At 48.5% G+C, this 16,743-nt stretch overlaps 1 protein-coding gene across 3 annotated transcripts in view; it reads left to right on the top strand.

The window, feature by feature from the left end:
- The window catches only part of Mitofilin (inner membrane mitochondrial protein mitofilin), an 83,996-nt gene that overhangs the window by 11,220 nt on the left and 56,033 nt on the right, over positions 1 to 16,743 (top strand). For 2 of the 3 annotated variants that reach the window (XM_068366502.1, XM_068366500.1), the window contains exons 3-4: positions 4,322 to 4,496; positions 11,896 to 11,928. In XM_068366502.1, the coding sequence (XP_068222603.1) occupies positions 4,322 to 4,496; positions 11,896 to 11,928 (208 nt within the window). The remainder of the gene's footprint in view (positions 1 to 4,321; positions 4,497 to 11,895; positions 11,929 to 16,743) is intronic. The other variant, XM_068366501.1, reaches the window with a different exon arrangement.

The raw sequence follows: 16,743 nt of genomic DNA, 5'->3' as shown, positions 1-16,743 counted from the left end.
ACTTAGACAGCTGCTGTGCGGAGTAAATCGACTTCCGGTTTCACTCCTCCAAGGCGCTTTCTTCCAGACTCTGCAGGGCTCCAGCGCCCTTTTCTTTCAACCACGTCGGCCTAAGTTATCGGCTACGGCAACTGGGACAAGGTGTCCAATTGCAGTTTCCTCCTGTCAGGAACAGATGGCACGGGAGACTCCCCCGGGGGGGATAGTCCTAAAAGGAGTTCACGAACTCTAGGATTGCAGGTTTTTCGCTGGGAGGATGCTTAAGGTTACTCATCCGAATGACAGCTTCCCGATGCCCATTCCCGCACAATCTCTGTGAGTAGCCAAGGATATCGCGCCTGCCGTCTCTGTCAGCGAATTCAGTGTCTCTGAACCTCTATGCCATAGCGTCAGCAGAGTTGCCCGGTTGGGCAGAATGATCCATACCTTAGGCGAAGGTCTTCCTTAGGATCATCGACGGCTTCACCCCCAGCCCCCTCAGTCGATCCTTTCTTGTAAGGAAGGATCTGAGAGGGGATGTCCATAGTCGACCTCTCAGCCCTGATCAAGTTTGTCGAACAAACTTCGGCCAGCGTAGACCAGCAGAATCGATCAGACTGGTAACGAGGCGACAGGACTCCTTAAACCCTGGATCGGAAGGACGGGTACTTTCAGTTTCCATTCCATCCATCTTCCAGGGTGCTCGTCGAATTCAGCCTAGACTGCAAGTATTCCTGCTTATGATGCAGTGTGGCTATCCCGCCGTGGCATAGCAGGTTTGTTTCCCCAGAGAACTCTCCCTGCCTTCCTCTTGGCCGCTCAGGTGCAGGCTTCCGCCTCCTCTGCTTTTTGGAGGGCTGGTCAACTCCGGTAGGCTCGGGTTTCGACCTTCTTCAGCGCCGGGACAAGCTTCCGGATGCTTACCATGAGTGTGGGCTCATGGTATTTTGCTTGGAGCCTTCTCTTCCTCTGCCTCATCTGGAGTATCTGGCCATGATATTGAGTCAACCGCCTTACCACATTGGAAACCCCGCTTCTCGTCCGTCCAGCGAGGTTAAGCAACGTCGGTACTTGGATGGGTGACCACCTGGGGACGCCAGATTCTGTTACCACATCCTCCGAGCCTTCCTTTCGGTTGACTGTGGCAAGACTGAGGAGAGTCGCAGTACCTGTTCTCAGTCAAGCAGAGCTTTCAGCCCTACCTTGGAACGTTTCCTAGTTCTTCTTTCCTCATTGACCCGTCTATAGTCCGAACGGTCGCCTCAGGATAAGTTCCATGTGGGGCGATCCAAGTTCCGGTGGCTTCAGGCAATGTTTAACCGGACTCCCTGGCCCTATGGGACCAGCGAAACTATTAGACCTGCAATGGGTGTTGACCTATGGAGCCTCTTAATGGTAGTGGATATTCTCGTCCTTTCCCCACATTCTTGATGCGGTTCTCGGACTCGTCAAAGGAAAGGGGGGGGGGGGGGGCATGTTCCGGTCCAGGCCTATGGTCAAGACCTGAAGGATACCTCTCCATCATTCAGGCAGGCTTAGGGGCCTTAGTCTGGCCCCTCTTCAGATCCTACAGCTCCTGCCGAGTCGCCCCGTTGCGCGTCGACTTCATTCTAACCAGCAAGGGACGCATTTTCACACCTTCACATCTTGAAGTAGAGATACCGGGATGATTGAGATTCTCTCAATACCACCATCGGCTCTCTCATTCCAGGCAGGGGAATGTTTCTCTCAGACTATCTGAGCAGAGCCTCATAGAGAGAGTGTACCTGGGGATCTTTGACCTTGGGTAACCAGCAAGTGCTGGTCTGGGGGACTTGATCGCGACAGCTTGGAACCTCAAGCTTCCGCTAGTCTTCCCCCCAGTCTCAGACCCCGAGACTCTGGCAAGATGCATTCCAGTGATGGTGGGACAACTTCGACGCCTGCGTCTTCCCTCCTTTTTGTCTGTGGACAATGGGTCTCAACAAGACCAGGTTGTCTGTCAACCTTTCAATGGGAGAGCTCCACTGGGACTATGCGCAGAACGGTTTCTGGACCCTCTGCTTCCCCTGACGGAACTCCCGGGAGAGCTTCTCCCACGGCGCAGACTACTCAAGCAACCACACTGCGACATCTCTCCCGAACCGGGGCGTCGCTTCGGCTTCATGCCTGGAGACACTACGCTTCCTCCTCTAGAAGAGACAACCCGCTACAGTCGCGGTACGGAGGTCGCGTCATCTGCGATAGTCATCCACAGGGGTCTCCCAGGCAAAGTGAAGAGTCTAAGGTGGTTGGTGCCGTGGGAGATATACCTCTTCCCTTGAGGCCTCTTCTCCAGCAATAACGGTCTTATTGCCTTTCGGCGGGAGGAAACTCCTTTCCGCTCTCGGCAATGAAGCCTGTCGCTCAGCCTTTCCCTGACCTTCAGGCTTAAAGGAATAACTTTTTCCTGCCCGCTGGATCTATCCTCGCTCATGCGAAGCTACGATCGTCCCTGCCCTAGTCGGAGGAAGACCTCCAACTTGGAGCATGGCTCGGACTTTTAGTCCTTTAAGAGATCTTCTCAAGACCCTTTTACGACAGGCCTCGGATTGTATTCCGCCTTGGGTCTTCTGCTCACTCTGGCCACGGCCAGTGTGTAAGCAATCATCTTGGTCTCTTACTACTCCCCCCTTTCTAAGGAAGAGGGGAAGGCAACATTCAGGCTCACTCCTGAGTTGTTGGCTAGACTCAGAATCTGAGGGTCCCGGCCCTTCGGTCCGATTCATTCAAGATTTCGAGTCTCCATTCTGTGTCTGATGTCCCAAGACCTTCTCTTTCTTGCCAGTAAGGAATCGAGAGGTTAGCGCTGGGAACAGCTGCAGTTTGTCCTCAGTTGCAGCCGATTTGGGAGCACAAGGAGGACATGGGGGGAGAGTCACCAGTACAGTATACCTCTTCAGCCCGGACTCAAGGACATTCATCTCGACCTGTCTTCAGACCCTCCCCCGTCACGTCGCCCTACAGCACGATGTTGGATACATCGCAACGTCCCTCGCCTTCGAGTAATACTACTCTGTGACGCAGGTGCTACAAGCTGGAGTCTGGAAGCGTCTAATGACCTTCGCAGCTCGCTTCCTGCAGGGCGTGACCCACAGGAGTCTCGATACGTTTTCTATCGCTCTGTGGTGGCTACACAACAGCTGGTCTAACCTCAGGCTCTTTGTTGGACAGGTAGCAGAAGGTTGAGGGCATTGTTATCAGGTTTTAGTCTGCATGAACGAAAGAAGTATGTCTGGCCCTTACTTCTTTCTTCATCATCCCCTCTACGGGGAAGCAGCATCCTGGTCTCTGCATAGCTGACCTTGAACCTCTGCAGGTAAACCATGCTTCCTTGTGTTCCGAGTATTGAGTCAATACTGTCGCGTCCCCCATACCCTGACGAGGTGGTATTGGGAATGTCCTAACCCAGAGTTCCTTCTGGAACTCCAGGTCAACTGCCTAGGACGGGTCACACTTCTTCCTTCACACACAAGCTTACGTAGGCCACATGGTTCCTTGCGGAGCAAGGAACTTGTGAGGTGCAGGGACTCCTTTTCTCGAGTGCGACTCACTCGGATTCTGAGTCCCCGGGTAAAGCCAAAGCCAGTATGGCTGGGGAGTTTCCACCCTTCCTAAGGGATAAGTCACCCTTTGTAAATAGCGTGGTTTGTATTTCGGTTACGGAACAAATGACAAATTCGAAGATAATTTGTATTTTTCCTAACCATACAACCCTTAGCTATTTACACATATTTGCCCGCCAGCCCTGTCCCCCAAGACAAGTCCTACCTCTAAGTGAAAGTGAGTATTCACCTGTGTGTGAGGGGGAGGAGGGGTAGCTAGCTACCACTCCCCTACCCCCCCGCTAACTAGCGCGGGGGTAATACACCCTCGTTAAATTCTAATGGCTCGCCATTTCAGCTACGCTAAAAGTAATACCCTTTGTAAATAGCTAAGGTTTGTATGGTTAGGAAAAATACAAATTATCTTCGAATTTGTCATTTTGGATATTCCCATATATTAGACTTCGTTTTTATTATTTATATTCATTACAGTATTTGTATTCATATGACTAAATGCAGTATAGGCATTGAAAGGCCCTTCTGTTACTTGAGTTATTCCTCTATTTCTTTTTGGAAGGCTTTATTATTCATGTGTACAAGTTTTGGTCATTGTTTGTGTAATGCGTCCATTTTGTCTTTGAACGATATTTTCATTTTGTAATTTTTATAGGTGCCACATAAATGATTTACAGTTTTGCATTTCATGCTTTTTAATGACTAAAAAGTTTCATTCATTTTCCTCTTGGGGTATAAATGCTCACAATATCTGTTTCCCACAGGGTGTAGAGAAGGTCATTCCTGGTTCTGGCTTTGTGCTAGGAACAATCCTTGGACCCTTGCCCGAGTCAGAACCTCCTAAACCTCCAAATCCTGATGTAGGCTTAGTGCGCAAGAGGCTTGAACGGGAAAAAAAGAAGAAGAAAGAAGAGCCTGAAATTGTAGCTGCAAAATCTGGTAAGTTTGTTTGGTTGAATAACTCAGTATACATCTTGCTCTAGTTATAACAAATTCGGAGATACTTTGTATTTTTCCTAACAATACAAACCTTAGCTATTTATAGGGGTATTACTTTCGGCAAAGCTGAAAGGACGAGCCATTAGAATTTAATGAGGTTAACTACCCATCACGCTAGTTAGCGCGGGGTATGGGTTTAGATTGCTACCCCTCCCAGTCACATAACTGTGATTGTGCTTATTTTTCTTGGAGGTAGGACTTCAAGGGGGACAGGGTTGGTGGGCAAAGTATTTATAAATAGCTAAGGTTTGTATCATTAGAAAAAATACACATTACCTCTGAATTTGTCAATTGTCCCGTAACTGGAATACAAACCAACGCTATTTATAGGGGTGACTCACCCATCAGGAAGGTGGACGACCCTGTCAATCTGGCTTTTTGGCCTTACTCGAGGTACTCCCTATTGTGCAGATTTTTTTGTGACAATAAGGATATCCTAACACCTCGCTAGACCTGCTAAGCATCGTCTATGGCCTACACAAGTTGTGTGTGATGATGTATTAGCAATGTGACTGTCCAGGTAAAAGTTATTCAAAGTCTTGTAGGAAATAACCGAAGAGACCGAGACATTCCCAATACCACCTCGCCAGGGTATGGGGACGCAACAGTATTGGAACAATACTAGGTTACACAAGGGAGCGATGGTTTACCTGCAGAGGTTTGAGGCCAGCTTGTGCAGAGGCTCCAGGATGCTGATTTTCCCAAGAGAGGGGAGGATGAAGAAAGAAAAAGAGCCAGACATTCCTTTTCATTCACTGGGTAAAACCTGGGTAACTAATGCCCTTAACCTTCTTCTACTTTTCCAATAAGGAGCTTGAGGTACTAAACCAACTGTTGTGCAGCTACCACAGGACTGATAGAAAACGTATCGAGGTTCCTGTAGGTCACGTCTTACAGGTAGTGGGCAGTGAATGTAGTTTGGCATTTCCACACAACTGCTTGCAATACCTGCATCACAGAGTAGTTCTTTTTGAAGGCCAGGGACATAGAAACGCCCCTGATATAATGAGCTCTGGGACGATGTGTTGGAGGAGGGTCGGGATTCAGGGCAAAGTCAATGACCTTGCAAATCCATGCAGAGATTGTGTTCTTTGTGACCCTCCTCTTGATTCTGCCCGTGCTGACGAAGAGTGAGGCCACTCTGTGCCGAGCTGCTGCTGTTCACTTGAGGTAGCGCCTTAAACACCTTGCCAGGCATAGTAACATGATTTGGGTCATCAGATACAGAGTGAAGACTTTTTATCTGGGGAAACCCCAGATTCTGAGTCTGCAACAAACTCAGGGGGACGAAGCTGAAGCTTACCTCTCCCCATTCCCTTGAGACCATGAAGTTTGCTAACTCGTTTGTCTGAGGCCAAGGCGAGTAGGAACACCGCCTTCCAAGTCAGGTGGTGATCTGTTACCTGGCGTAATGGTTAGTACGGAGGTCTTTTCAGGGATCGAAGATCTTGAACCATGTTCCTTGGGGGAGGTCTCACTTCTAACTGAGGACAGGTAAGTAAATAACTTCATATGAGGAGCGAAAGTTCCAGCGATGAGGAAATTTCCAATCCTTTCAGTTTAAAGGCGAGACTCGAGGCTGAGCGATAGCCTTTGACCTCTGAAACTGAAAGGTGCATTTCTTCCCGCAAATACACAAGAAACTCCACTATTGTTAGAATAGTGGCATCGAGTGGATTGAGACCCTTCCACAACACCAACCACAGAAGACGTTCCACTTCGCCTGGTAGACTAAGGCTGATGATTTACGCAAGTATCCAGACATCCTTTTCGCAACTTGTTGTGAAAATCCTCTCTGAGTGAGAAGATGCTGGATAGTCTCCAGGCGTGAAGACGTAGCAAAGCTACAGTACTGCCTTGTGGTAGATGTTGACATGTGGTTATCTAAGTAGATTGTGTCATGGAAGAACTTCTCTTGTGGGCTCCTTCGGGAGCAGTAGAAGGTCCAGGAACCATTCCGCGTGATGCCATAGCAGAGCTATAAGGGTCATTGAAATATTGACCGATGTTTTGGTCTTGTTGAGTACTCTTCTCATCAGACAAAATGGTGGGAATGCGTATATGTCGATGTTGTTCCATCATTGCTGGAATGCATCTTGCCAGAGATCCTTGCGATATGGGACTGGGGAGCAGTACAGCGGGAGCCTGAAGTTTAGGGCCGTTGCGAACAGGTCCACAGTTGGAGAACCTCACAAAGATAGGACTTTGTTGGCTACTATATGATCCAAAGACCATTCGGAACCCTCTATCTGCAATGCTCTGCTCAGATTGTCAGCGATCACATTCCTCTTGCCTGGAAGGAAGCAAGCTGATAATGAGACCGAGTGGGCTTCTTCCCATATTAGTATCTCTACTGTTAGATGTAAGCCTCTACAGAGGTGTTGTCGCTCATCACCACCACTGAGTGACCCGCCAGGAACTGGTGGAACTCTTGAAGGGCCAGAAAAACGGCCTTCATCTCTAAGAGATTTATGTGAAGGTACTTTTCGGACTCTGACCAAAGGACTGATGCCGTGTGGTGCCGCACCTTGGCCCCCCACCCTTCTTTTGATGCACCCAAAAACAGCATCAAATTGGAAGGAGGGACGAGAAGAATGACACCCTTCAGCATATTCTCATCCGCCAGCCACCATCCGAGGTCCGTTTTTTCCTCTTGATTCCATGGGGATCAGAGTGTCCTGGGAATCAAAGGTCTGATTCCAAATGGACTTCAGACACCACTGGAGAGATCGAATCCTGAGGCGACAGTTGGGAACAAACGGGTCAAGGATGATAGGTGTCCGAGGAAACATAGCCACTTTTGGGCTGGGAGTTCTTCTCGTCTGAGGAAAGGCCTAGCAACTTTCCTCAGCCTTGCTATCCTGTTGTCTGATGGGAAGGCTTTGTGTTGTTTGGTGTCTAATACCATGCCCAGGTATACCAGTCTTTGAGTGGGAAGCATGGAAGACTTCTCGAGGTTTACCATGATCCCCAGATCTTGGCAAAGCCTCAGAAGTTTGTCTTGGTGCTGAAGAAGGGTTGCCTCCTAGTCTGCCTGGATCAGCCAGTCGTCCAGGTAACAAACGAGACAGATACCGAACCTGTGACCTGAGATGCTGTAGAAAGGTCAAAACACAGCATCTTGAATTGGTATGTCTTGTTGTCGATGTTGAACCTTAGATACTTCCTTGAAGACGGATGGATGGGATCTGGAAGTATGCTTCCTTTAGATCCAGTGTATTTTGAAGTCCTGTGGTCTTATTGCTTGTCTGACCGTATCTGGTGTCTCCATGCTGAAAGAAGTCTGTTTGACAGACTAGTTCAGAGCTGAGAGATCAGTGACTGGTCTCCAGCCTCCAGACACCTTTTTCACAAGAAAGAGTAGTTTGAAGAAGCCTAGGAAATTGTCGAGGACCTCCTGGATAGGACCCTACTCCAACCAGGTCTGAACTTCGGCCCCAAGGGCCTGGCCCTTTGCTGATCCCATCGCAAAGGAGCTCACAAGCACATGACTCTTGGTCAGTGGAGGGTGAGATGAAATGAACTGGACGCAATACCCTGAATGAATCGTGGAGATCATCCAAGGTACGGGTCCAAGCTCCATCCACCTCGTCCAACAGCTTTGTAGGCATCCCCCTACTGATGGACAAGCAGGGGAATGACCTATCTAAGCGTTTGCAGTTCTTACCACCATCTGTTTGATGTTTTCTCCATGACTGGACTTGTTGCCTTTCCTATCCTTAACAGGAAAGGGCTTCTTAGACAGCCTACTTTTTCAAAACCACGGCCGTTTTGTTAGTTAATGGTTTCATTTGGCTGGTCTTTGGAGCGGCTGGTGGTCTGTAGGTCCAAGTTGTTAGGGCCCTAAGTAGGAGGGAGTCCGTGTTGGACTTCCTCCATCTCTCCGCAGCCTGCTTGACGTCCCTTGGCTTGAAGAGGAAGAACCCCTCTATGGAGGAGTTTCGGAGCCTAGTGATCTCAGCGTTAGGGACCTACAGGTGAAATCTCTCATTCATCCCTTCGTATCAAAATGTTATTAGCCCACAGGGTCACTACCTGGTGGGCCAGAAACTCAATGGTGCTAGTGCCAGAGAGAAGGAAGGTCTCCAAAGCCTTCCTAGTACAATCCTTAAAGAAATTCTCGGTTTGCACCAGGATTCCCACAGATCCCAACCAGTGATCCAGCCATGAAGTAGCGTGCATGGCGTGTTTTGCGACCTTCTCCTGGTTCAGGATCTCTTGATGCCTAGAACGAGACCTGACGCGAAGACAGCTTCTATAGAGAGACTCCCTTGGTCAGTTCTTCAAGGGAGTAATGGAGAGACCGTCAAGAAAGTTTCATTCATGATGTCATAATACCTCCTCTGGTTGACACCCGAAGGTGGGACGAGTTTAGTGGACGAGGAAGAGCGGAAAGACGCGAAAAGGGTAGAAAGCTGGGAGGCGATCTTACACCGGACACCTTTTAACCCCCGGGACCAGGGCAAGGCTGCAATGGTTTTTGGAGGCTCTTGGATACTAGACTGTGTTTTTGCCTTTTCGTGGGGCCGTTTCTGGATCCAATAACCCGTTAAGGGACCTCATGATGGTCAGAACCTTCCAAACGGCATGCTCCAACTGGTCTCCGTCCGAAGCTGGGTTTGGCAGCGAGATCTTCATCCACCGCCGAGGTTTCACTCCAGGGTGGGTCATGGTTGTCAACAGGGTGGCTGACTCAGCTCCTAGAACACTCAGAGAGTATCCGAGTCAGGGAGGAGGACCTTGGGAGCATCTTGGGGTCTTGAGGTTTCTTCTAGGAGGAAACGGAGGTTCCAAGGCTGAAGGTCTGAAAGTAGTAACCTTCTCAGAAGGAAGAGAACGAGGAGCTGGAAGTGAGACTGTGTTCTCTCCCTGGGGTCTTTCCGTTGGTGACGGGAGGGAAGAGTCCAAAACTTACTCTTCCCTCTGATAGTCTCTTGATACGATGGATGAGGCATTGGAGGGCCAAGGCTACGATAGAACCTTAGGAGAGGTCTCTGCCCTTTGGGTCCTTACTGGAGTCAGTTTAACCCTTGATGAAGGGATCTTATTAGGAGATCCCCTCATCCTCTTCAGGGGGGAAGAAGCAGTTGTGATCTATAGTCCCGTATCGGTTGAAACCGAGGAAGAACCAAGGAAGTCCCAGGGGCTTTCGTCGGTCGCGGAAGAAGTATCTGAGTAAAGGCCTGTGTTAAAGCCCTAATCAAAGTGCTGAACTACAGCTGCTTACTCAACAAAGCACTCTCCAAAATATCCCCTGAAGGGAAAGAGGATGAATGGTCCTTCCGCAGGGTCTCCATTCCTGATGAAAAAGGCTTAGGAGCTGTAGATGTAGATTGCCTTCTGTGCGCTGGAAGTTTCGGAATCCTAAAATCCTGAAACTTGCCCCCTTCCTCCTTCCCTGGCTGTTGCGACGTTACGCGTTTGTGGGGAGGGGAAGGGGGCGACGTTGAACGATCGTTAACCACCCTACCTTTCCTGGCGGCAACAACCACCGCCTATGGTGGTTGCAGTTGGTGATCCTCTCGTGCATGAGGATGTGATGGCTGGTGACGCGTTGGAGAGCGATGAGAAACCTCCTGCTCAAGATGCGATGGTGACTGCTGACATGAAGATCGATAACTTGAATGATAAGAGGGAGAGTGTTCCCTCATTGACGAGTTATACCATGGTAATGCGGGATGGATCGTTACTTCTGCACGAGAAGCAGGTCAGGTGACGACGATTCTTGAGTAGGCGACTCCCGCGTCGCTGGGCGTGAATGCTGACCGAGGAGAGATGATTCGCGTTGAAGTGGATCACAAACGGGTAGGCGAACACGTTCCAAAGGAGAGCGAAGCGATGGTTTGGGAAAGCTCTGAGATACTGCCGAAGGCTGGTTCTTTGAATGATGGATGAGCAAGCGATTCTCATGTAGGAGAAGCTTGACAAGAAGTCGAACGCATAGGCGATTCACATGTAATTGACCGCTTAGGTGGTACACGAGTCATCAATTGTTGACAAGGGTCAGGCGATTCATGATCTGGAAGAGGGAAGGGAAACACTCGTTGGAATCAGGATGCCAGAGAACTTCAAATCATTCATTCCTTCGTTCGTCGGAGAGACGTGCCTTGGACTTTGCTCTGCTCTCCCCCCGAAGGGTGTTCGTCAGGGGAAGGTGCGCATACCTCGGCGGCAGAAGATGGAGAAGAAGACAGTCGCAGGAACAGCTGGCAGGGCAACAGATGACCTCTCCAAAACGACGACGTCGACAACGGACAAGGAGTCAATGTCCGACATTGATGCATGCTGAAGATCAGCACCCTGGTGCAAGAACCGCAGCAACAACACCTTGGAAGGATCACCGGGCAACCCCAACGACGGCCACAGCTGTAAAAGAGGAGAAAGAGACACGGCCTCACTCGGGGGGGAGAGCCAGGGCAACCCCACTAGGGGAGGCAGCACCGTCTCACGAAGGCCGAGGTTGGCCAGGAGTTAAATGGCCTATGCTACTACTCGTCAGCCCCTGAAGGAAGCCGTCCGAGTAGGAGCATCGAAGGAAGGTCGGGAGGCGGAGGAGGAAGCCTTAGGTTTTTTCTGCTTCAAAGCGACCTGTGAAGGGGAAGAATCTCGCTTAGACTTCTTCTTCCGTCTATGTCCATACCTATCCCACTGGGAGGAAGACCACTTCTGACACTCGCTATACTTTTTGTCTAGGTCGCAGCGCTGTCCTCTGCAGATGAAACAAAGGCCTTCTGTTCCAGTACAAGTCCGCATGGCCGTAGGAAAAACACAACACACACACATGCACTAAAGAGAAAAAGCAAATAAGTTATGGCAGTCCTAAAGGGAGAGGATGAAGATCGGTGACAACCGCACTCCATCCAAGCCAAAAGTAAAGTGAGCTCAATCACAGGTTTGTGAATGGGAGGGGTAGCAAGCTACCCCCCCCCCCCCCCCCCGCTGGCTAGCGGGATGGGTAGTTAACCCTCGCTAAATTTTAATGGCTCGTCCTTTCAGCTTCGCCGAAAGTAATACAGTACCCCTATAAATAGCGTTGGTTTGTATTCCAGTTATAAAACTTAGTATTTTGGTTGCAAGAAACATTGCTTTATTAGATCAATTTTTTCCTTTTTATTAAAATTTAATGTGTGTATTAATGGACATTCTAAAGACACATTTAATCCCTTACCCTGTGGTTATTATGTCCCCCTTTGGGCATTACTTGTTATTAGTACTGGTAATTGGAGCAGTGTCTTAGTCCTTCAAATAAGTAGATTCATAACTTGGCCTTTCCTTTATAATATAGATTTGCAAAGGTTCATCACTCTTCTGATCCCTATATTTTTTTTCCATTGGTTAGATCCTGTTCCAGTTATTGAGGATGTGTCTCCCGGTAAGGTTTGCATAAATTTTATAATTTTGATGGATTGTGCTTATACCAATTTTTCTGTATTTACGTATTGAATATTTTGTGCATAGTTTTTTGTTTGCTTAGTATTTAGCATAGTTTTAGTGTGTATGCTGTTTGTCTTTGTCTTGCCATACTTTTGATTAGTGAAAATTATTTATTATATTGTGAAGTAATTGCGCAGCCAGCCAGTTGTAACTGAAAACTGTTATTTGTTCTGATACCTATACAAACCTTTTTCCTCCTCATTTGATAGATTCTCAGCTGAGGTGGAGTACACAGCCCTTAAAATTTACAACAAGGGGTAAACAACTGACCAGTAGTTACCTCTTGTTAGCGGGGAAGCACAACTCCTTCGAGTTCAGATGTTCTCACCACTGGAGAACTGGCTTGTGCTAATTTTTCTTACCTTGTTTTTCCAGTGCGTTTGGGTGTGTTTGCTGCAGTGAAGATGCTTGATAAGCAGGTGCCCAGGGGTGTTCGGCCATAAGTGTGGCACTTTTATGTCCAGAAGGGAGGCTGATCCTCACCTTTTGTGCCAGATTTGCAGAGGACACTCCTGCAGCCAGGCCTCGCCCTGTAACGAGTGTTTAGAGGAGAAAGAAGAGTAAAGCAAGGATTCTTCGCTGTCGGGGTTTTCCTCAAGGTTAAAGAACTTCCAACTATTCTTCCTTATGTCTCTTTCTTGTTAGCCTTTTCTGAAGACAGCTCGGGTAAGAGCGATGGCCCTTTGACTTTAGTGCAACCCTCAAGGCAGGAAGGTCCTCCAATATCCCTTTAAAAACTAGGGGAGCCTTCATCTCAAGGGAAGCCTGATTCTCAGTTGAATGTATTACATATCTTGTGGCCTTCCTTAGGCCTGAAGGGTTTGTCCTTCAAGGACAGGCTGGTGAAGACAATGGCTTTTGGGGCAAGGTAGGAGAGTTTCTGCTCCTGCCAACGCCATTGGCACGTCTCCATTTAGAGCAGAGAAGAGTCTCCCCTTGGTCTCATAACCCCAGAACCCACTCATCCTACAGAACCTCCTGCCATAGTCTTCCTCAGGAGTACTCCTGAGTACTTCTTTTTTTTTCAATATTAATCTTACCCGATGATCATGTAGCTGTCAACTCTGTTGCCCGACAGAAATCTACGGTCGGGATACGCCAGCGATCGCTATACAGGTGGGGGTGTACACAACAGCGCCATCTGTGAGCAGGTACTCAAATACTTCTTGTCAACAAGAACTCAATTTTTCCTCTGTCGTGCCTCCGGCTAGACCTACTTGGATACGCTGTTGATTCTGGAGTTATTGTTCACGATTTGGTGATGTATTTGCTCTAGAGTTTAGCCTTCGCTATTCAGGAAGCTTTATCATTAGCTTAGCAAGCTTTTGGAATTAATTTGATTTAATTATGGTGACGAAGAGAGTATGGACTCTCTTTCACTTTTAAATGGCCGACCCTTCCCTTAGACGGAAGTGTTGGTGTCGAAGAGAGTATAGACTCTCTTTCACTTTTAAGAATTTATGCTATTTTAATTTTAATGTTTTTGAAAGAATTTCTTTGATAGTCTCGTACTTTTTCAAAGTTGAACTAACGTTTTGTTTAGTCTCCGCAGTTGTTGACGTTCAGAACGTTCAACTTGCGCTCTATCGTTACGATAGAGAGAGAGTAATTCACGGTTTCACGTTGCAGTAAGAGTAAACCGATTCTAGCGTTTCGTTCATTCTTTCTTAGCTTAAATGGTTGTAATTCTAATAAAGGAACTTTTTATTTGGGAAACCTTTCAGTTTTTTTCCTTTACCAAATAATATGTTTTAACGATATATATAATTGGGCTCATCTCTCAGGTTCTAAGTCAAGAGAGAGAGAGAGAGAGATAGAGACGGAGGGAGAGAGAGGAGGATAAACGTTTCGTTCAAGCGGGTAACGTTGTTCTCGTTTTTTGCTCTTCTCCCTAGTCGATATAGGGGAAGAAGGTAAAACGTTTCTAGAGTTTTATTCTTGTTCCCAGGCTTTATGCGGTGAGAGATTTTAAACGTAGTTTATTGGATCTAGTGTTTAGTCTCTTTTCCAGCCACTGAATTCTTTATCTTTCATTATGTTTTTCTGTTACATTGTAATACTGTTTTCGCAATTACTACCTTTTAATGAAGGATAGGATTGCGTGTTTCAGGTACAAACCACTTAATGTTTCGAGTTCAGTGAAATAAGTGCAAACAGAAAATCAAAAGTGATAAAGTGATATGCGCAAAGTGTTACAGTGTTGCGTTCGAGGGTTCGTCTGTTCGTGCCAGTTGTTCACCTAGTCCGATACCTCTTACAAGCTCCCAAGCCCAGGGGAGAAGTAATGTCGAAGGAGTTATGGGTTCCTCAGGCCTTGATCGACGAACAGACGTTTCCCTCCGTGGTTTCGGGTGTATCTACACACGTTGCCGACGTGATCACCCCACCCACACAAAGACGAGAGAGCCCATTTATTCCTCGTCTGCGGAAGAGGTTTCTCGCAGAAACCGTGGATCAAATCTTGCAGCTTTTAAGCGCAAGTCGGTCCCTTCCGCGCAAGTCCAACGGCCTAGGTGTAGCCACTGGGTCAGTTCGGACTCGCTGCAGTACGACAACTGCACACCTCCTAAGAGAGGCTAGGTGGTACCGCAACAGGCAGTAACTCCGTCTGTTGCCGCACCAGCTGTTTTAGACCCTCAGTCACAACGGACAGTAGCTCCGTTTGTTGTTGTCTTTCATAGACCCTAGTGGTCCATGCTGCAGACTATACAGTCTCAGCTTGCTCCTTCATACAGGAGTATCATGCTGGAAGGTTGACAATGCAGCCTGTTAACCTACAACCCGCCGAGGTTGTGCGCTCAGCAGATACTGCGGCTGCCTGCTCCCACCCTCCACCTGTGAGAGCTCCACCACCGATGCGCAGTCCACCCTGCCAGACGCATGTTCTTACTGCACCATCTGCTAACATGCGTGAGCTACCGCATCAGCAGTGGGAAGGTTCTGTAGAGCTGCCGGGTTCCAGCACTATGCGGCATTCTCCGCAGCCCATGCAGCATACCTTACAGCATGCTCTGCATACCTTACAGCATGCTCTGCATTCAGCATGCTCTGCTTACCTTACAGCATGCTCTGCATACCTTACAGCATGCTCTGCATACAGCATGCTCTGCATACAGCATGCTCTGCATACCTTACAGCATGCTCTGCATACCTTACAGCATGCTCTGCATACAGCCTGCTCTGCATACCTTACAGCATGCTCTGCATACCTTACAACATGCTCTGCATACCTTACAGCATGCTCTGCATACAGCATGCTCTGCATACCTTACAGCATGCTCTGCATACCTTACAGCATGCTCTGCATACAGCATGCTCTGCATACCTTACAGCATGCTCTGCATACCTTACAGCATGCTCTGCATACCTTACAGCATGCTCTGCATACAGCATGCTCTGCATACCTTACAGCATGCTCTGCATACCTTACAACATGCTCTGCATACCTTACAGCATGCTCTGCATACAGCATGCTCTGCATACCTTACAGCATGCTCTGCATACCTTACAGCATGCTCTGCATACCTTACAGCATGCTCTGCATACCATACCGCATGCTCCTCAACCCACCGCAGCCTCACCCATGCACAGTCAACCCTGCCAGATGTATGATGACTCCCACACACAGAGCACTCCGTTGCCGTGCGGGAGCTACCACAAGCTGCCGTGTTTTGACACGGTGTGTCAGCCTCCGCAACACACTGTGGTTACCGCCACTCGCCAGCAGCAAACTAGTCAGGCAGGAGTTGAGGCTTCCCCACACATCTTTGGTTGTTGCCAACTCACAAACTGTCATGCAGTTACATGACGTTGCCTTCTGGTCTGCTACTTATACACCAGTGCTGTATGTCCTCTCGCTCCTGTTGTGGTTGACAGTTCAGTTTTTGACAGTTCACAGACTGTCAAGCAGTTTCATAACGTTGCCTTCTGGTCTGCTGCTTTTGCACCAGTGAAACCCTCACTGAGAGAACTTAGCTTTTCTCGGATATGGTTCCTGTAGATGAGAAAGTGCTGTTCTCCCTCCTTCTGATATTCCCTTGAGGACTCTGTCATTTGGAGAGGAGCCTTAAGCTGCTTAGCCTCCTATGGACTTTTATTTAAGCATAACATGCTTCCAGGGAGGGTAAATGGTTCCGCTTCAGTCGCTAACCCCGTCTGTTGCCACACCTGCTCCCATAGACCTTGAGCTTTGTTGCAAGACATGCAGTCCAAGCTTAGTCCTTGATAGAGGATTTTTTTTTACGGAGTCAGTGTGTCACTGGGAAGACGTTCAACAACCAGCAGAGGTGACTTGTTGTGACGCAGTGCGGCAACCTCAGCAACCCGATAAGGAGTTGTCTGTACTACCCAGACAGTCTAGACAGTTTCGGGTTGTCGCTGTACTTCCTCGCTTCCCCATGGTTGACAGTTCACAGACTGTGCAGCAGTACCATGATCTTGTGTCCGGCTCCGTCAGACGACTGGCTTTTAAGAGCTCCCACAAGTCGTCGCTGTCTGGAGAATCTCAGATGGACTATGGATCTGACCAAGGAACTGGGCCTCCTGGTCAATTTAGAGAAGTCCCAGCTCGTCCCATCCCAGACCATTGTCTACCTGGGTATGGAGATTCAGAGTCGAGCTTTTCGGGCTTTTCCGTCGGCCCCAAGGATCAACCAAGCCCTAGAATGCATCCAGAGCATGCTGAGAAGGAACCGATGCTCAGTCAGGCAGTGGATGAGTCTAACAGGGACACTTTCATCGCTGGCCCTGTTCA

The sequence above is a fragment of the Palaemon carinicauda genome, chromosome 44, assembly GCF_036898095.1.
Source record: "Palaemon carinicauda isolate YSFRI2023 chromosome 44, ASM3689809v2, whole genome shotgun sequence".
Lineage (NCBI taxonomy): Eukaryota > Metazoa > Arthropoda > Malacostraca > Decapoda > Palaemonidae > Palaemon > Palaemon carinicauda.
This window is presented reverse-complemented; position numbering and strand designations above follow the sequence as displayed.